Source organism: Gymnogyps californianus, chromosome 4 (genome assembly GCF_018139145.2).
Source record: "Gymnogyps californianus isolate 813 chromosome 4, ASM1813914v2, whole genome shotgun sequence".
Taxonomy (NCBI): domain Eukaryota; kingdom Metazoa; phylum Chordata; class Aves; order Accipitriformes; family Cathartidae; genus Gymnogyps; species Gymnogyps californianus.
In genome coordinates, this window is record NC_059474.1 from 10634167 (window position 1) to 10655354 (window position 21188).

General features: G+C 37.5%; 1 protein-coding gene across 1 annotated transcript in view; it reads left to right on the forward strand.

Annotated features, from left to right (window-relative positions):
• The window catches only part of HTT (huntingtin), an 87476-nt gene extending 67031 nt beyond the window's left edge, over window positions 1-20445 (forward strand). Inside the window, exons 54-67 of the mRNA XM_050896588.1 lie at window positions 1100-1200; window positions 3457-3611; window positions 3995-4134; window positions 4304-4386; window positions 5957-6087; window positions 6266-6395; window positions 7169-7324; window positions 10487-10677; window positions 11248-11362; window positions 11585-11798; window positions 11944-12049; window positions 13417-13579; window positions 14283-14443; window positions 15414-20445. Coding sequence (XP_050752545.1) covers window positions 1100-1200; window positions 3457-3611; window positions 3995-4134; window positions 4304-4386; window positions 5957-6087; window positions 6266-6395; window positions 7169-7324; window positions 10487-10677; window positions 11248-11362; window positions 11585-11798; window positions 11944-12049; window positions 13417-13579; window positions 14283-14443; window positions 15414-15627 — 2060 coding nt within the window. The 3' untranslated portion in view covers window positions 15628-20445. The remainder of the gene's footprint in view (window positions 1-1099; window positions 1201-3456; window positions 3612-3994; window positions 4135-4303; window positions 4387-5956; window positions 6088-6265; window positions 6396-7168; window positions 7325-10486; window positions 10678-11247; window positions 11363-11584; window positions 11799-11943; window positions 12050-13416; window positions 13580-14282; window positions 14444-15413) is intronic.
• The last annotated feature ends 743 nt before the right edge of the window (window positions 20446-21188 follow it).

Consider the following 21188-nt stretch of genomic DNA (forward strand, 5'->3'; position numbering starts at 1 on the left):
TGGTACCATTTGTTTACTTTTGTTGCTTATGTGGAAGAGAAATAGTATTTCAGAGCAGGCTAGTAGTTGTGCTGCAATAATTCTTACATTTTGCTCAATGCAGAGAAAAAATTGTAAATTATAGAAATAAAGCCAAAAACTATTTCAACTCAGGGAGGTGATTTCAGTGTGCTCTTACAGAGCCGCCACTTGTTTTCTGGAGCATACACTTGACAGTATGTTTAAGAATATTTTACTTCCTCCCCCCCTTTTTTTTTATTCATGCATAGTATGTAAATAGAATTTAGTGCTACACTCTCAATATTTTAAATGAGATGCTGTCACTTTAAAGCTTCTGGATACGTCAAGGTTTACTGAACGAGAGCAGTGGGGCTTAAGAGTTAAAGTCTTTGTAAACAGATGAGACTGTCACAGGTAATGCATCAAATTTTCCATATGCTTACGGAAGTTCTTTGGTTTTTTGGGTTTTTTCCCCCTTTCATCTACAGGTTAATATTTGACTGACTTGTGGTGTAGCACTGATTTCTGTTTGATCATTATAATGCCTAAGATGACGTTCTCATTTTTGATTCTTTAGGTATCATTAGTATAAACTGCAAGGTATTATTCAGGAATCCTCTGCAGTCTTTTATAGGTAAAAATCTGTTTGGAAAAACTTTGAGAAGTGCTTGAATTTTAATGGCCTAGTTCTAGGCAATTCAGTCATCTTGCTTTTAGGGCATGAAGATTTCTTGAATCATTATGGGATTCTCCACGACTTTCTTTGCTGTGAGAATTGGCCAATTTTCTGGATGATTTTCTATGTTGTGAAAACCTGATAGATCTTAATGCTTTGAAAGTTGGACAATCAAAATATTTAAATGTATATAAGAAAGAACCTGCACGGGACCATTTAAATAACAACATGCAGAACACTTCTGAAGGGTTCATCACTTCCTAAAGTAGAACAGTTTAAGCTGTAGCGATTACAACAAATGCCAAATTGAATAGGAAATGGTACAAAACTAAATCTATGGAAACGATGTACCATTTTTTTAATGCCTTTCCATGTTTAAGTTTGTATTAAGACATAAATGGCTATCTCTGAGTGTTTCCATAGGATGGATCAGCCGTACTCAGTTTGAAGAGACTTGGGCTACTTTGCTTGGTGTGCTTGTAACTCAGCCTATTGTAATGGACCAAGAGGAGAACCAACAAGAGGTAATGTCATTCACTGAATTTTTTTAATTACATTTTACTTTAACTAAGAAAAATGTTTCTATTAATAAACCTGTAAAGCAGAAAAGTAGTAACTAAAACTAAGAAATTATTTCCATTTTATATTTCCTTGTCTTCATATCCCTGTGAGTTCAGACACATCCATCTTCTGGCTTAAAGCTTCTGCAAGTATGTAAATAGTATGGAAAAATTTTAGTGAAGCTGTTTCAACTTTATATTAGTACATCACTCAACATGCACACAGTTCAAAGTCTGCTTGATTAGATGTTTGGCTTTAGGCACAATAGGAACTCCAAAAACTTCGAGAGAAACTGTGTGAGAGAACTGTGCCTTTAGGAAATATACTAGTTAACTGTAACTACTACGTATTACTGCAATTATCTGTGCTATCTAATAATCAAACTTCAAGGGGAATTTCTTTGGTAAGATTTTTTGTAAGATTCTTGACTAGAAATGAATTGACCTGGAGATGCATGCCCATGTCTCTCGCTCCCAGTTGTAGACTGTATATTGGATATCTGGGCTTCTAACTTGGGTTCAGGTAAGTGTTCAAAATTCAGTTGAGGGCATTTGGGGATCAGAGCTGAAGAAATTTATCTATACCAAAAGCAAAGATGAGAGTGAACTTGGCTATCATGAAAGAGACTTTCCCTCTTCAGATATCTTAACCTGCTAGCGAAATGATTTTACTAGGTTCTAGCTCTTTGACCTGAAAGTTTTTTTTTCCCTAGACTCATATAGCTTTCACTCCCAAATTGCAAACAGTCCTGATGGTAGGTGCAGAGCCTAAAGCATTCTGAAGAATTCGGAGGGTAGATGCCTACAAATAGTGGATCCTGGGTAGCAGACAAAGGGGTTTGTTTCCCTTGCTTCCTAGGTGTCAGACTCCAAAATGGAGTAGGGAATCATCACCCCTCTTCCCTGGGTTAGCATTTTCTGTTAGTTAGACTGACTTGGACTCTTGTTGTGCAGCCTGCAGAATTTTTCACTTAACTCTTTTCTACATAGTGGCCATGATGGATCAGACTTAAGGCAGCCTAGCTATTGGTAGTTCCTTATTTGTCACGTAGAGAGCATTTATCTGTAGAATAGGAGTAATACTGCTCCTTTACTTTCCAAGGAAAACTAGTATGTTCAAAATTGCAAACATTTTAAGCACTATTATAAATTTCAGTATGTTAATATTTTCTGAAATAAATACAAGGTTCTTTTTTAAAAAGTTGAAAATTTGTTACCGTCTTACATTTTCTAAAAAGATTCAGCCTCTCTTGTGGTCTGATACTTTCAAGAAGGAATCAGAATCTATACAACGAAAGCAAAAACTGAGAAGCATTCTGCCACTTCAGAATCTGCAAGTGTTTGTGCTGTTGTTCTAATTTTAGTTTGTAAAAAAAAAACTGGATTTAGTCAAAGTACTGATGATAAACAGTTCTGAGCAAAAAAGTTAAATGTACTGCGAAGATCCTTGCTACCATCAACGCAGGGAGAATGAGTTACAACCCACAGTGCCAGAAGTTTATTTTAAGAGATTTTTTTTTAAAGGGAAAGAAACAGACTGTTACAGTGGTGATGATTTACAGTGGCAAAGTACTTGATGCAATGTGTGTAGTTCCAAATACTTGTATTGGGGAAAAATGGCAGTGCCTCAAGTATGAATAATAGATTGAATCTAACCAAATATTTTAAGAAAGTTGTGTTACAGTTTTCTCACACTTTTACAGTGGTGCTACATACTGAATCTGTAGCATCTTGGTTTAGAAGAAACATTGAATGCATCTGGATAATGATGCCCAGAAAAGTTCTGCTGAAAATTCATGATGAGGTTGAGTTTTGTTCCTAAACGGGCAGTTACTAAAAACAGTTAATATGGATCCTTCTCTGCAGAGTTTCCAACTCAGATTTGGTCTTATTTGATGCTTTGTTTCAACAAGTAACTAATGGGTAGATGCAAAGAAATAAACTAAACACTTTGAAAGTTCTGAAATGGACATCTTGAGGTTTTAATGCTGTTAGGATAAGAGAGCATGCATGCCAAATAGCTGATGAGATGGAAGGATGTGTTGCTGCTACAGTCACAGTGCTTTGTGTGCGTTGCTTATGTCAGCTAGATTTCTGGATGGGAAGAAGTCTACATGTCAGGCTTATTAATGACAATTTAGTGGGAAGTGACAAACTGATATTCAGGGCTTTCAGGATTCTTTTTTTTACAATTCAAATTACAGTAAGTTCATTTTACAGGAAGATACAGAGAGGACCCAAATTAATGTTCTTGCAGTACAAGCCATAACTTCCTTGGTGCTGAGTGCAATGACAATACCTGTTGCAGGCAATCCAGCAGTTAGCTGTTTGGAACAGCAGCCTCGCAACAAAGCTTTAAAAGCTCTGGACACAAGGTATTTTTTTTACTTGTTCTAAAATGCATAAAAGTTATACTTGTGATTAATATATAATTACAATTGCTTAATCCAGCTGTAGCAAAAATATATATAGACTGTATTTTCTAAGCAAGAGTGTATACAGATGGATCTGTTTACATAGAAGTTACATGGACTTAGCATCACAAACTTGCTGAGTTAAAAGACAGTATCTGAAAAAGACGATATCTTACTAAAATATAGTAAACTGTGCAGAATGTATTTCTCAACATTTCTCAGTTTTAGCATCCCTGATAATGAAAATAAGCATAGACACGTAACATTGTAGAGTGAGCTAGTCAGCCTTGCACAAAACTGTTAAAGGGAAAATCTGCTTAAATAGATTTCTGTTGGGCTTTCAGGTTTGGGAGGAAGCTAAGTGTTATCAGGGGAATTGTTGAACAGGAAATCCAAGCAATGGTATCTAAGAGAGATAATATTGCTACTCATCACTTATACCAAGCTTGGGACCCTGTTCCATCACTTTCTCCTGCTACTACAGGTAAGTGCCTGTGTGCGGGGGGAAGGGGAGAGTGAATTTCTTTTACATTTAAAAACTAGAAAAGATACTCTTGGGAATTTATTTGAAATCCAGTTTGCAGGAAATGAAGCCATTTTCACATCTACTTTGTTATGCATGTTTTAAAAACTTGTCTTCTGTTTTGTTATAGGTGCTCTTATCAGCCATGAAAAACTCTTGCTGCAGATCAATACTGAACGAGAAATAGGAGATATGGATTATAAACTGGGACAGGTTTGTTAAAACCTTAACTTTGAACTTGACTTTTATTACAGTTCTTCCAGTTTGTGGAAATTCAGTTGAGAGGCATTGCTTAACATCAAATGTAAACTAAAATCTAAGTGATGCAGGGTAGATCATAACTGAGTGACTCCTCTCAGCCAGCTGTCCCACCTCTCGTGGAATTGTTCCTTGTGTGTGTGAGGTCTACCCTTGTAGTGTTAGCTTCCGCTTTAACTATTGGATTTTCATTTGCTATTGCATGCTTGCAGTAGTCCTTAGGAAATGAAAAATCACTGGACATAAAATAAGCAATGTTTTAATTTTAAATAAACCCAGTGTAGGTACACAAATTTCACTGGATGATGTTAGTTGGAAAATTAGCACTACATACAGTGAATAAAAAAAAATAGTCCTTATCCAGTTATTTATTTCCTTGAAAAATTAGTCTTTACATAAGTTACATATAAGTTTTATATGTAATATTTGTTTCATTATTTGAATAGTACGTATTAGTGAAAAAAACTTAAATACTAAACTCAGATGACATTATTTTTCTCAAGGAATCTTTTGCATAGGGAAGACTAAACGATCACTTGTCTGTCTCTAGGCATCTGTATGTTCTCTTGAGATTCTAAATGGCTTGAACGTTCAGTATTTGCAGGTTTACACATGCTACGCATTATTTACAAAAACTGTTAACTCTATAACAATACTAGACATTAGACATCCTGCTTGAAAAATAAATGTATGTGTGTATATTTTTGCTTAATGTGAAAAAGAATTCTATGTACGGGTGAATTTTTGTCTAAGAGAGAAGTCGAGCTATGTAAGATAAGTAACTTTAGAGGAAAATAATACCTGTATTGAAACGCAGAATGTGCTGATTTTGTTTTGGAAATCTTCAGACAGATCATTTATGAAATGCCATCAGCAGGTCTTATTGTTCTGAAACTTTAATTTTATAAATAAAACTTAAAGAAGAACTAAGAAGTTTTCTTCTTTGTAGATAATTGTTTATCTAGCCTGAGTCAAAGGACTTGAAATGTTAGTCTTGTCTGGTTTCAGAAGAAGGGTTATATTGCAATCAGATATGCTGAGTTATGGTTTGAGAAGAGTTTGGAATGTGTTTTCTATTGAACTGCAGTCATTACAGTTCTTTCTGAATTATTTTCTTGCTTGATATGAATTGTAAATATTTATACTTTGCTTTATATTTTAGATCTGGTATGTTGACTTTGGGATGATTGCATGCACATTGTTAGTGTGTGCTTACAGGTTAGCCAGATGCTGCTTTCAGCATCACCTGTATTGCTGTACTATGAACGTGGTGCTACTGTTTTTGCTGTGCCATACAGTTTAAAATGAGTTAAACTAAAATGTTGGAAAAGGTTTAAAAAAAAAAAAATTTAAAAAAATAATTAAGTGATATGCAGTTCATGCAAATGTTGTTTGAGGCTGTGTGTTGCCTGTCATTTAAATGAAAAATGTATTGGGCTTCTAAGATTTTTCTAATCTGACTATGAGGGTGTTAAATGTTGTGCTTCTTTTCTATTTCTTTTTTTGTGTGTGTGTGTGTTGCAAGGTCTCTATACACTCCATATGGTTAGGAAATAATATTACTCCATTGAGAGAAGAAGAGTGGGGTGAGGATGAAGAAGATGAGAATGACATACCTGCTCCTTCCTCACCACCAACCTCTCCTATTAACACCAGGTGTCTTATTTTTTCTTGTTTCTCCTTTGACTTTATTGATAAGCTTTTATCTCTTCATGTTGAATTCAGTAAGCTGGGTTTATAGATTGGACACTGCTAAATAACTATTATTTCAAATCAAGTATTTTAGCAGGGCTTAAGAATAGCCATTTTAACACTTGCTTATTGTGCCTTGCAGGAAACACCGGGCTGGTGTAGATATACATTCTTGTTCTCAGTTCTTGCTTGAACTGTATAGTCAGTGGATATTGCCATCAAACCCTAGCAAGAGAACGCCAGTCATTTTGATTAGTGAAGTGGTGCGATCAGTAAGTCTAAACTATTATTCAGAGTCGTAATTGAGTATATGTTACCAACTATTCAGAGCTAAGCAGCATTTGTAAAGCATCTTTTAATATATGGGAAACAGTTTTCTTAGCAGTGCTATTATATGGGCAGTACAGAAATATAACTTGAGCAACTATAACGTTATACTGATTTAAACTACGTAAGAATCTGGATTGCATATTCTGCTACTACATAACAAACACTTTATTGTTACTTGATAGTCGGTATTTTACTTGACTACTTGCTAAAAGTAGATTTCAGAATTTTTGTTATCCTATCTCTTTGTAAGAAAATGAAGATGGAACAACAATGTATTAGAGGATTAAATTGACTATTGAAGTGTAGAAGCAAAACTAAAGAACACAGGTGTGGAATGTGTCTTAATAGCTGTTATTCACTATCATAAAAGACTTAAAATGAAACTATCCTTGCAAGAGAGTATGTATTGTGTGTTTTGGGGTGTTTTAGTACACTGTAAATGGCAATGTTCGTTCATTTTTCAGAATTACTTACTATAGTGGATTTGGTTTTGTAAATCTTTTAGAAAAAAGGACCATTTGGAGGTAATTGTTATCTGAGATGGATGGTGGAATTAATTCTGGACAGCAATAGTTATTCCAGACACTTGAGTTAATGTTTACACATTTAATAGTTCAATCGAGGAATCTTTTGCTGACAATTATAACAGAAGGGAGAGTCAACTTTTGGCTGTCTGCTAATGGCTTTTTTATATTAAATTTTAATTTGTGTACAGCTTCTGGCAGTATCAGACTTATTTACAGAAAGGAATCAGTTTGAGATGATGTATACAACATTGACAGAATTGCGAAAGGTGCATCCATCAGAAGATGAGATTCTTGTGCAGTATTTGATACCAGCCACTTGTAAAGCTGCTGCTGTTCTCGGAATGGTAAGAAATTCTCATGGAAGTTTATTGCAAATTCATGAATGTCTAGGTTAACTCATCCTTAGCTTCTGCTGCAAAATCTGATGTACTTGATAAGAGTGGTTTGTCTCTAAGAAAATCCCTTAGCTGATCTGCATGGCTGTAAGAAGTAATAGGATATGTATTCTGGGCTTTCAGAGGTTGCAAACATCATTTCCAGTTGCCCCATATTCAAACAGAAAGGTTGTTTGGTTTAGGGTTTTTTTGAGGTTTGAGCTTAAATTAATGTGCTTTTTAGTTTATCTTGTTCAGTTGAGTGTTACCTTTGCCCTGGACTCATTTGTTACATTTCAGGCCAGAAATGAGGACTGTGGAACAGCTATTCCTAGATTTGTGTTACAGGTGAATGGCTGTAATCTCACGAGAGGCTGGGACAGTACATGTGATGAGTACATAGCTTGATAGTGAGGTATCCCTTTTCTTTCCCTCACTTTTCCCTCCATCGCGTCATTCTGCACTTAGGGAAAGAACATTATTAATGCCATTATTTAATGAAATGTGTTGCTGTCTTTAAATCTGCAGTCCAGAGAGCAGTAGTATTTTCCAATGGAGATTTCAGAGTGGAAAAAAAATTACAAATTCTTTTGGAAGAAGTTAGCATAAACTATATGGGTAATAGTGATAAGAAAAGTTTTGAAAGACTTTTAGGGTAGGGCTTCCAGTAGCTATGGTAGCAGCAGCTGTGCAAGGGAAGGCTGTGAAGGTGATGCCAAACATGCAGAAGCAGTTTTAGAGATCAGCTTGTTCTGACTAGGCTGTAATTTCCCACTCAGTGAACTAATCACACCTTCTCACAAGCAAACAGCTGAATATAACAGGTTAGTGGGAGGAAGGGAAAAAAAAGCTGATTCCATCAAGAGTTGCTTGTTGTCCTGTGCTCAGTTATGTAGAAAATCCACTTAAAAAGTGCAGCTAGAGAGCACAGACTGTAAAACTGGCCTGTATCTTAGATACTTCATGAATACAGGGACAAGGTAAAACAAATAATTTCTACTAAATACTTAAAATAGATTGTCAGAAAAAGACTTTTCAAATCTAACAGTTTAGAATAGATTTTGCATATTCCAAGAAGTTGTTGTACTTTGATAACAGGGAGTGAAGTATCTGATACTGTTGTCCCAAAATCGGGGTTCTTTCACCCGGTGTGCAATAATCCAATCTCACACACAGAGCCGAGATTTATTTCATGTTTGCGCGAAGATGGGTGCTAGGTGGTAATTCCACAAAGCTAGCACACCCGGTTAACACATGGTGGACATTTTTATACTGTTTGACCATTTGTTATCAGAACAATACTGTTTACGTGTAATCTTTCAAGATTCTTACTGGTCCCAGTAGTCTTCGGTTTCATTTAAAGGTACAGAGTTTCCTTTTTCTACCATGCGTGCTCAGAGCGGAAGGGGCTTCTGTGAGTAAGGGACTTCTACTTTCGTGGGTGTGATTCTAAGTATTCTAATGAGACAGTTCGTTGAAGGGTAACTTAACTCCACAATACTGCTGAGTCTGTTTCAAAGTTATCTACGTAAAGTTGATTAACTACTGTCTGTTTGCATCTTCCTTCAAGATGCACGAGATATACAGCCTTCGGAACATCCTGAAGTGATCAGCCATCCTTTTGTAATCCTCTATGTACATAGAAGATAAGATTACTTTAAGTGACAGCTTACGCATTACAATACCAGCTTGATGTTTGAAGGCTAAACATAGAATCGTAGAGTCATTTAGGTTGGAAAAGACGTTTAAGATCATCAAGTCCAACTGTCAACCTAGCACTGCCAAGTCAACCACTAAACCATGTCCCTAAGTGCCACATCCGCACATCTTTTAAATACCTCCAGGGATGGTGACTCAACCACTTCCATGGGCAGCCTGTTCCAATGCTTGACAACCCTTTCAGTGAAGAAATTTTTCCTAATATCCAAGCTAAACCTCCCCTGGCGCAACTTGAGGCCGTTTCCTCTCGTCCTATCACTTGTTACTTGGGAAAAGAGACCAACACCCACCTTGCGACAGCCTCCTTTCAGGGAGTTGTAGAGAGTGATAAGGTCTCCCCTGAGCCTCCTTTTCTCAAGGCTAAACAACCCCAGTTCCCTCAGCCGCTCCTCATAAGACTTGTTCTCTAGACCCTTCACCAGCTTTGTTGCTCTTCTTTGGACACACTCCAGCACCTCAGTGTCTGTCTTGTAGTGAGGGGCCCAAAACTGCACACAGTATTCGAGGTGCAGTGTCACCAGTGCTGAGTACAGGGGACGATCACTTCCCTAGTCCTGCTGGCCACGCTATTTCTGATACAAGCCAGGATGCTATTGGCCTTCTTGGCCACCTGGGCATACTGCTGGCTCATACTCAGCCAGCTGTTGACCAACACCCCCTGGTCCTTTTTTGCTGGGCAGCTTTCCAGCCACTCTTCCCCAAGCCTGTAGCGTTGCATGGGGTTGTTGTGATCCAAGTGCAGGACCCAGCACTTGGCCGTGTTGAATCTCATACAATTGGCCTCAGCCCGTCCAGATCCCTCTGTAGAGCCTTTCTGCCCTCAAGGACGTCAACACTCCCACCCAACTTTGTGGTGTCTGCAAACTTTCTGAGGGTGCACTCGATCACCTCGTCCAGATTGTGGGAGTGGTGGGGAGAAAGATATATAGGTCTGAGTGCCAGTGGTCTTGGAGAACAAATAAATGGAGTGCTGTACTATGAGTTGAGTGGATGGCAGAGTATTCTTTTGGATGTAGACTATAAGCATCTACCAGTCAGTTTCAGACAGAAGCATCCTTTGTGGTTAGCTGGAAGGCCAGAAAATTCCAACCATCCAAGTCCTGTATGTAGAGGATTCTTAATAGCACATATTATTTACTGAACTAATGCTTGTCTTGGTTTTTTGGCTTTAAATCATGACATAAATTTTTACAGGTAAAACAAAGTAGCATCAGTTTCCTAGTTAATCTGCAAGTCATCTCTTACCTGATTATATTAATCTTGTGACATTTGATTTAAAGTAGTTTTAAGCCAGGCTCTGGTTCGTGCCATATTTTCTGCTCTTTAATTTGTTCCAAGTATTTGCAAATGACAGAAGTCACCAGTATTGAACCAGTGTTGACTTCTAATGAATACTCTTGTTGGATGTATTAGGATAAAGCTGTGGCTGAACCAGTAAGTCGACTGCTGGAATCAACCCTAAGAAGCACCCATATGCCAAGTCGGATTGGAGCTCTGCATGGAATTCTTTATATCCTTGAGTGTGACTTGCTTGATGAGACAGCAAAGCAACTCGTTCCAATTATCAGCGAGTATCTGCTCTCCAATTTGAGAGGAGTAGCACAGTAAGACTCTTGCCCTATTCGCCCCCCCCCCCTCCGAACTGTTGCATGCTTATGTGTGAACAAAAGGGCTCTTCATGGTTTGCGGTTGTTAGTAGTACATTTTGGAGCAGGCTGTTGTATCAGCAGGTTTTGGCATTTTCATTGAAAATATCAGCCAATTTTAGGTTTGATTTACAGAAGCAAAAGGATATTTGAGAGTGAGAAAACTGTTTGATAGCTCAGACTTTTTTGTCTCTTTGGTAAGTTGTGTTCCCTAAACCTTATTTTTCTGTCAAAAGGCATATTCTTTGCATAAGACTTGCAGGATCAGTAACGAAGCTTATTTCTCCTAAACAAGTCAGGCAATGATAGCTTGTATTTATATTGCTGAAAAATTTCTTGTGTTGCACTGGATTTCCATGATAACCAGTGCTCTCTTATGGCATCTTTGTGATACTTTGTGTGATTTTAAAAATTGCATAAATTTCATGTGAAAAAATACTTAGTGTTTCTAAGGATTGTTTATAGTCTCTATTTGTGACATAGACAACTTTGATATAAGTGACCACTAGTGTTTTTGCTTATTTACAGTTGTGTGAATATCCATAACCAACAGCACATCTTGGTAATGTGTGCAGCTGCTTTCTATTTGATCGAGAATTACCCACTTGATGTAGGGCCTGAATTCTCTGCAGGAGTTATACAGGTATGTTGTGATGCCTTCAATCACAGGTGGTCACGTAACCTGGAATCGCCACATAGCTATCTTTAACACTTGATTATTGTGGTGTAGGTATGCTTTTGGGTTTAGTTTCATCAGGTTTTCTTAATACCTGATGCAGTTCCATACTAGCTGCAGTGGTATGGTGCTAGAAGATGACCTAAATACACCTCAAAAACAGGTAGTTGGCTTTTTTCTTTATTTCAGATGTGTGGAGTCATGGTGTCTGGAAGTGATGAATCAACGCCATCCATTATTTATCATTGTGTCCTGAGAGGCTTAGAACGACTCCTTCTTTCAGAGCAACTTTCTAGGCTGGATAGTGAATCACTAGTTAAACTGAGTGTTGACAGAGTGAATGTGCAGAGCCCCCACAGAGCAATGGCAGCACTTGGATTAATGCTGACTTGCATGTACACAGGTATTTACTTTTTTTTATACCTTTGATGTGCTGAGAGACTAGCTTACAAACAGTGCTAATTTTCTTAATCTATTTTTGTTACCAAGGATAAAAAGGTCTTATTTTTGCATTCACAGTTAACTTGTAACAAATTATTTTGGTTTAGGAAAGGAAAAAATCAGCCCCAGTCGTACCACAGATGCAAATCCTGCTGCTCCTGACAGTGAATCTGTGATCGTAGCTATGGAACGAGTATCTGTCCTTTTTGATAGGTAAGAGGATGAAACATGTGTAGTGGGGCACTGGGAGGGAAATGATTCAGTTTGGCACTGTGTGGTCACTTCTCTATTTGACAGTTCTAATATTTAATTAATGATGTTCCTCTGCTTACCATTGCTTAAAATTGATACTTCTAGTATACACAGTTAACACTGATGAAATTGCTGAAGGCAGCACAAATGTACAGGAATGTAAATGGAAAACAGACATGTCCTAACTGATACTGTGTGATGCACAAACCATAATACTTTATAAATGTATTTCCAGCTCCGTTCAGGTCAAACTCTTAAGTGCTTTTCAGGATGTCTTCTGCATAATCAAGGATATAAATCCAGTTTACGGGAAATAATCTTTCAAACCACCCTAAGAGTTTAAAACCTTTTTTCCCCTTCCCTCACCCAAGTGTTGCTCTTTCCAAGGCTGTTAAGTAATTGCAGTGGAAGGGTACAGTAAAACTTTTGTATTCACATGGAACTCATTTAATGGAAACATTTCAAAACCCCTGTTTTGATCTGACAATCTCAAGCTGTCTTAAGTGAGCACAGCATGTTAGATTTTGCATAGTAGTTTGTGGGATAATGGTTTACATTTTTTGAAGTGTTCAGTGGTTTTTCCATAAAACTGGATGAGGGTTTCACTTCTGGACTCAGTGAGAACAGAACTATAGCAGTGCTTGAGTGCTTTTGAAAATATCACTCCTAAGAGTTAGCAAAACAAACACGAATACTACAAGCAGAAAATGACTTTTGCAGGGAATAGTCACACGATGGTAACTTGATCTTGACACATCAACAGATGCAGGCTTTATTAGGAAGATTTTCCAATCAGTGTTATTTAAGTAAAATTGTCTTTAAGTTGGAGTATCTTTTCCCCTCTTTACAGTGCAGCACAACTTGCTTTTCTTGTTTGATATATTGGTCATCCTGGTCTTGAATAAAAAAAGGCAAAGATGTTACAAAGGGAAATGAGTGTTCTGCTTATAAATGGTCTTTTCTCGGATAACTAGGAGTAGTGATCTCCCTGTCCTTTTTTGTTCTTGTTTAGTTTTTTCAGCATTCCTATTATTAAATCTTGTCTCTGATGCAATTCCAGAGCTTCAAAAAATGTTAACTATTTAAAACGGGGGGGGGGCAGGGGGAGGACATGACACCTGTAACAACTTCTCATGGCTTTGATAGATCTCTTTGGGTAGACTGTTAGAGTAAGATTACATGGAGAGTTGGATTCCTCAGTGTTGAAGACTTTTTTGCCTATCTAGAGATGAAAGTAAAATGTTCTTTCTATTGCCAATTAAATTGGAAAAGAATGAGTTATTTACTGGAATTCAATCATAAAATATGTTCTTTTTTATTATTTTCAGGATCAGAAAGGGATTTCCGTTTGAAGCTAGAGTAGTGGCTCGGATCCTTCCACAGTTCCTTGATGATTTTTTCCCCCCACAAGACGTAATGAATAAAGTTATTGGAGAATTTCTATCCAATCAGCAGCCTTACCCGCAGTTCATGGCAACAGTAGTTTATAAGGTAGTGTTTATATTTTTTTTTCTTAAATGTTTCAGAAGACTTCTAAATAACTGACAGCTCAATTGGAGGGGCAAATATCAATTTTGTTAGATCTAACAAACCGATTGCAGTGATTGGGCTGTATTGCTGTGAGCTTTGTCTTCCAAGCAACATGGAGGGCTAGAATCACCCTGTTGCCCAGAAGATAAAGCTCACAGCAGTACGGTTCAATCACTGGTAATGGGAAAATAAAGAGAAAATTAATAGTTGTGATCCTGGTGTTCACACTCTTTAGATCTCAAGGAGCCAGCCCAGGTCCTCTGGCCTTGTGAACTCTACAGTCAAGCCCCTGTGGACTCAGTTGGGCTTCTGGGTATTTTGCTCTTCAGCACCTACTTACTGGACTCATGCATCACTTGAGAGTGCATGTGTGCACCACATTTGATCTATAAAAATAGAGACGCCAGACAAATCTTGCATTTCTGTATGCTTACTTCAGTTTGGCACAGATGTCATGAGTTCAGTTGGATCCTGGCTGACTCTTTTACAGAATCTCTTTGTCTAGGCATTGTGTTCATTAATTCTTTAGACTCAGAGTTGTCTCCAGGAATCCGGTTTGTGAAATTCAGAGCTTTGTAGCTGGAGAGAACCTTTACAAGAGAAACTAAACTCTTTCCCATGTCCATCTACCATGTCTTTATTCCTGTGTAAAATATTTTTGCAGGTATTCCAGACACTACATAGCACTGGACAGTCCTCAATGGTCCGTGACTGGGTGATGCTGTCTCTCTCTAATTTCACACAAAGAACACCTGTGGCAATGGCAATGTGGAGTCTTTCCTGTTTTTTTGTCAGTGCTTCCACCAGTCAATGGATTTCAGCAATGTATCCTAAAAAGACTGAATGCGTGCCATTTCCGGGTAAATATAGTGATTCTGTAAAGCACAGTGATAGCCTTGAAGGATAAGAGTACAAGTTTAACACACAAAAAAGGCAGATTTACTGCAGTTAGTAGTGGTGTATATCACTTTGTGCTATTGGTGCCTCAGCTTTGAGGAGAAAAAAAAGAGAACTTCCAAACAGATTATGCGAACAAAGTTGTCTAAAACTACTGTTTTAAGATCTGTTCCTTGTGACTATGCAAGATGATTGGGAAAGTCCGTACTTTGAAGGACTTTTAAAAAGCTTCACCAGATAGCTTTGCAGTGACCTTTAAAAGCTTTGTTCTATATTCCTTCTGCAAGATAAAACATATTAAAAAACCCCAAAACACAACAAACTCAAATTAAAGAAAATTATCCTCTACGTACAAAGTATATTTTGCAAGTTTTCCCCTGGAGGTGCACTGCAGTAATAGTGAGCTTTGGCAATGGAATGACATCAGCTAAATAAGTTGGAACAGACAAAAGACATAGATAGTCTCAGTGCTGGGTTTATTTTTAAACAAACAAAGAAAAACCCCAAACAAACAAACAGAAAAATAACTGTTGCATTTCATGACCAGGGAAAAAAGTGGTCATATGTCATGTTTGAAACTTCCTAATGACTCTTAATCTCAGCAATGCTCTTTGGCTATCATCAGTTGCAACTGTGGTGCCGAGTGCACTGTTTGCTCCAGTGGATAAAGAAAACTACTGCTAGATTAAAGTGAATTTCTGGGGATAAGAAATTGTGTGAAGTTAATGAAGAAATAGGATTTTTGTAGTAGCAGTTTAATTGCTACATGACAGTATTTTGCACTTTAACATTTTTGGTGAACTCAAAAGTAGACCATTTTATTGGGGAACAGTGTTTAAACTGCTATACCAAAAGATGAGCAACTTCTGTCATATTAGGACCTTAACTTATATTTCAGTCTTCCACATATTATCAGCAGAATGGGAAAATCAGAGCAAGTGGATGTTAACATCTTCTGTTTGGTGGCCATAGACTTCTACCGACATCAGATAGATGAAGAATTAGATCGGAGGGCCTTTCAGTCGGTGTTTGAGGTGGTAGCGTCTCCAGGAACCCCATATCATCGCTTACTAACTTGTTTGCAAAATGTCCACAAGGTCACAGCATGTTGAACATCCTGATGTGTAATGGAACTGCATGGCTAGTGTTGGAATCTGATATGAATTATGGGGAATGCAAGATCAAGAAAGTATCTAGGGTTGCATTTGTGATAAATATGGACCTGTCAGTTTTACTTCCAGAATGCATGGACAAGTGCTCTGCAGCACTGGAAATCACCTGAAAAGTCTAGTGTAGTTCTTGTTGTTGTTGACACCAGGTGCCTGTGAGTGGAAAGAAATATGTCAATGTTTTTCAAGTGGTGTTTGGGACTAACCTGAGACACACTAACTGTAAAATACAAGCAAGTACTACATGCAAGGTAACTGGTATTACTCTTCTTTATAATGTTCAGCTGAAGCCACTGTGGTGCAGTCGGTAAGAAACTGACAGAAAGACACTTATTGCAAGCTGCAGTCATTAGAAAACTTCATAGTTTTATGTACCTGTATATACTGTTGTGTAGTACAGAATAGAAACTGTTTCCTGATGTCTCTCCCAAACAAGGAAAAGAGAAAATGGCTTTCATGATTTACACTTCCAGCATGTAATTCCTCTCTCTGGACTTTATGATATCCTGTGGTGTATGTGTTGGTGATATCGGAGATATAGTACACATACGTAACCACACATTTTTCTTTTTTCTTCTCAGGATTTAAAATTTGAGTACAGTATATCAGTAAAAGAAATTTTAACTTAAATATTTCTATATCATGTACAGTATGTAAAATTGTAAGATGTGTGGTGCATGAGCTGTGCTGTAATTTGAGATGAACTGAAGCCACGCTACTGAATGTCTTGACATCTGTATTGTCCTCATTTTTTTCCCTTGTGCTTGAATTCATGTTCCTTTTGGAAATCCATCTTAATGTACAGATTACATCTTGTTTTGCATCTCACTTTTTCTTAAAGTGCTTTAAAACTGGAATATGTTGATTAGTTTGTCTTGAGAGACTATACTAAGGAGGCATTCTTGTGATCCACTTTACTGTAGCTTCTTTTGAATTCCTTTGTTTTAAGACATAATGGTAAAAGAGAGGACTAGTTACTCTGGATCAGCCTTTTGTGTACTTAGGAAACTGCTCTTATTTGCTGCACAGTGTTTCAGGAGACAAAATGGTGCAAGCTCCCCAGTAGTCAGTAACCATTTGACCTTTCCTAACTGAGACCATGGAGTCATCTGGATTCAAACCACTCTCATGTAAACAAATTTATGCTAGCAGTTAAGAATCAGAAGGCTGCTGTGGTCTACTTTCGGACTGGCTAAGGTGTTAGGTTACACAACCTCTTTTATTACCTGTTGTATACATAATGCTTTAGACACAAACACAGTACAAAGATCCATGAATTTCAGGACACTACACAGAGCCAGATTTAGCTTTCACTCACCACCCAGGGAACCCCATTGATTCCTAAGCATTACATGGGGAAATCTAGCACAGCATTTGTCTTCAGTTGTATTTGTTGTAATTCTTTATAGAGAAATGATACCTTGGTTCTAAGTCACATCCTATATTTAACCTCTCTTCATTTTCTTATCACACCTTTTGGTGACACTTGGAAAAATGAGATAGTGTTGTCAGGAGGAGCATGTACTGTATGTATTTCTGTATATAATGTATATGTTGAAATTATACACATGTGACAACATTTAATGTATACAGATGTGTATATTTGTATTTATTAAACCCATGTATTTAAACTAATTCCAATCTAGACCAAAAATTGTTGCTTCTGCCCATAAATTGATTACAAAGGAATTGTCCACTGGTGTCACTTCCTTTTAGAAACTGATAGAGGAAACTGATAGTATGGGCAGTAGAAACAACTGTAGATGTTGCTGTATTTAGCTCTCTACAGATCTTACTATCTAGAGCAATTATTTCTGCCCGTAGTTGGGTTACTCTTCTTTCTTGGGCCACAGCACTGTGGTGATTTTTAAAAGCAACTGAACAGGAGTTCAGGAAAAGGTTTAATAAAACAGATACTGTTTGAAAGTTTTTGAGTTATATTGGAGATTATCTTAATTCTGATAAGAGACTAATTCAAGGCAGTGAGATATAATGCCCTGTGTTTTCATTAAGGGTAGTATAGATCACTCTTCCCTTTTGTAACCACCAATAATCGTTTTGTACTGTAAACCACACACCAGTCAGTTTTTGTATGATATATAGTTTAAGTGAAGATATTTTTGTAAGCTATTTTCCAAAATTTAAAATAGAATTTAATATATTTTTTAAGCATCAGGTTAGTCATATTCTCACCATATAACAGTATATGTTGTGTTACAAACTGTTAAATTCTTCATCATTTTAAGCTCCTCATGATTAACACAGAATAGCTGGTTACTGTACCTTGGAATAACGGTTAGACCCTTTATGGAACTTTCCAAACCAATCTGGGACTTGCCATAGAATCTTTCCAATCAGTGAAGGAATACATTGAATTAAGCAGTCAGCATGGCTGGATGAAAAACATCAGATGTGACAGACCCCCTTTCCTCAAATGCCCATTGCTGGCCTTCAAGTGAATATTTGCATTACCTGTTCCAAGTCAAAACCTTTAGAGCTGATGCAGTCAGTTCTAACCTCACACAGATTCACTGGTAGTAATAACTCCATCTGTTTTAACCTCTCTTGGAGATTTGTCGTAGTATACCTCCTGAAACATGTCCTAAGTGTCTAAAGAAGGGCACCTCCTCTTAGGAAATTCTCAGTGACCTGAAGGGAATGTAACTTAAGGGTCTTCCTAGTGTGGAAACACACACCGCTAGTGCTTCAAATCTAACATTTCACCTGCAGCACACTTTCCTGTCTACTTCCTAGACACGCTATCCCTACCCTCACTTCTTTTAGAGTGAAATCATATTTAAAATCACTCCTGCCTGCATCTAGTGACAAGAGCCAAGAGGTATGCAATGGGGACAGTAAGAGCAAAACAATGGCTGCTAAGAAATACCGATGTTGGATTTAAAGCAAAGAAATAAATCACTTGTCCCTTGAGATTGACTTAAGGCAAAATTTTATTTCACAGAATGTTTTTAACTTGCTGTAGACAGAAAGCTAATTCTGAAAATCAGGCTGTTCAGTTTTTCCTTGAGAACAGGGTAGAAATGTGTTTGGGCTTAAGACTTACATTTGGTGTCCTGGCTAACCAAAGCAAATGGTTTCTTTAATGTGCTTTGCAGTGGAACTGGCTTCTTTACAACCTTACAAGATTAGAGGTATGGCATGATTGGGAGCATACTTAAGACAGATTAATGTTTAAAATTTCATTTACAATTCAGTTGTCAAAGAACCTACTTTACTAAACCTATAATGTGGCCCTCCTTCAGGAACACTGTATGCTAGCCAACTTTTTATAAATAGCTTTTGGGCCAACGACCCACTGGCCCATTAAATAGAGTTCAATTGCATTTCATTTCAGCATGCCCCCTCCCTTGCACTGAGTGCAAGAGTGAGGAGTTGGAAACTACAACCCCTTGTAAACCAGTTCTTATTTGTAGGATTCAAAGTATTTTCTTTACTATTTATGCTCTTTGCCAGTTGAAATTGAATGAGTTTATTTAAAACTTCTCTAAAGTGTATACACAGATGTCACTTCTTGCCTAAAGCGTCTAGTAAATGATTGTGTATTACTTTTGCTTTGGTAGGAATGCCTTCTCAGCACCAAGACATTGCTTGTTTCTTAACCACCAGCAGCATTCCTAAAGCACTGAGTAATGAATGAACAGATTTAGATCAAACGAAGTGGGGAACAAGTGGAACCTTTTGGGTTAAAAGTAATTTGTTGATATTTAGTAGATTTGCCTTAAGAGCATTCTGTCTTGCCACTCTCCTTTTTACATGGCTGTTAACTTTATATAGCAGATAAGGAGGTTGTGTCAAAAACACTGCAAAGACAGTTCTCCAAGAGCAGCAGACCTGGTTTGTCTTCAGATTTTGTGGAGCTGTCATGGCTAAGCATTTATGCTTCCTAAATAAAAGAAATTTTAGGGTATAATGAGCAATAAATACAGCAATAAGCAGTTTAGTTAAATTTGGTCATTCAGGATCTTACCCGGTGGTTGAAAGGGATGGGGTGGGAGAAGAAAGGGAACTGATTCAAGTACATTCATTGCATAATGCAGACTTTTTCCATGTACAATCCCAACTAAACTTTCTACTAAAGGTAGAAATAGACTAAGTGACAATGGTAGGTCCTTTGCTCTTTTAAAACAGGTTTCGTTATAAGGATGCAACTGATGAAAGTTATAAGAGAGCAAAGTACTTTGGTAGTTTTTCGGTTATTTTAATTATTTTAAAGTGAAAGCAAGCTGCTGTAAGAACTAGAGTAAGCAATGTAGCAAAATTCTGGGGAAGTCCAGTATGCTAATTTTACCTAATACTGAGATTTCAGGTGAACTCTTTGTGCATGCTACCTTAAAGTATCCATCGAAAATCTTGAGAATCCCACAGTCATACCCAGGAGAGCTTCTATCGTATGTCAAGTTTTAGCTATATTCCAGTTAACTGGGTATAAATGCTGCAGAGCATTTGTGAAGCATGCGCTGCTTTTCGTCACGTGCATTTTGTGTGAGCTTATCATTCCCATCAGTCTGTGTATGCGTACCATCAAGTTGGATCAGCCTGACGAAGGATAAGGTAACGCACCCTGTGGTGGTGTCTTGTATAGTTTGAGGGCAATGATGAGCAAAAGCTTGGAGCCCCAACCCCAAAAGCAATTGTACTCAAAGGAAAAGGAAAGCATATAATTTTAGATGTATGTTTAAGTTTAAAAAAACAAAAAAATGCTGAAAATACTGCACATTGAAAGAGAAAATAAAATATAACTATTACTGTAAGTGATTTTTCTCTGGTTATTTAAAAAAAGTCTTGATGCATTCTTACTACAGTTTTTTTCCCCAGTATCTCTTCTTTTCAGCGACTATCAGATACAGAGTATTTTTAAAATATGCAAGAATACTTGAACTCTCTGCAAATGTAGGTACACTTCACAATCACAGTGCTGTTTGCAATTAACAAAGAAGTATCACAGTTGAGCTTTTAATTATATCTAACAGTCATGCTTGCCAAAACTTCTCTGGGATTGTAGATGAGATCAGAAAACGCAAAATTTAAGTGTACAGCTGTATTTGTGAATGAGGGTGTATTTATCTGCCGCAGTCCTGGGGGGGGGATAATGTTACACAGGAGAAGAAATGGTTTAACTTGCCTAAGCTTGGTTTCCCAGCTGTTAGGCTTGCATCTTAAAAGGAATTTCTGGGTGGTCCTGCTGCTGAGCACTGGAGGATCTCTTGCAGTACTCAACTGCTCAGAGACATCTTGTTTTGATTAACTTTGCAGCGCTCGGCTGTTCTCTGGAAATTCTGGAATAAGCTTTAAAGTAGTAGCTTAATGTAGAAAGCACGTGCTGGTTTCGTTCTCAGTCAAAATAATTTTTTTACATCTTGTTTTCCCTTGTCAGCGTTAGTAGTGAATGATCAGCCACTTTTGTCACCTTTTAGTTTAGCTGTGGAGCCAAGGAACAGAACTGTACTGTGGTAATTTTCTTTGTCTTCAGAGCTGAAGACTTG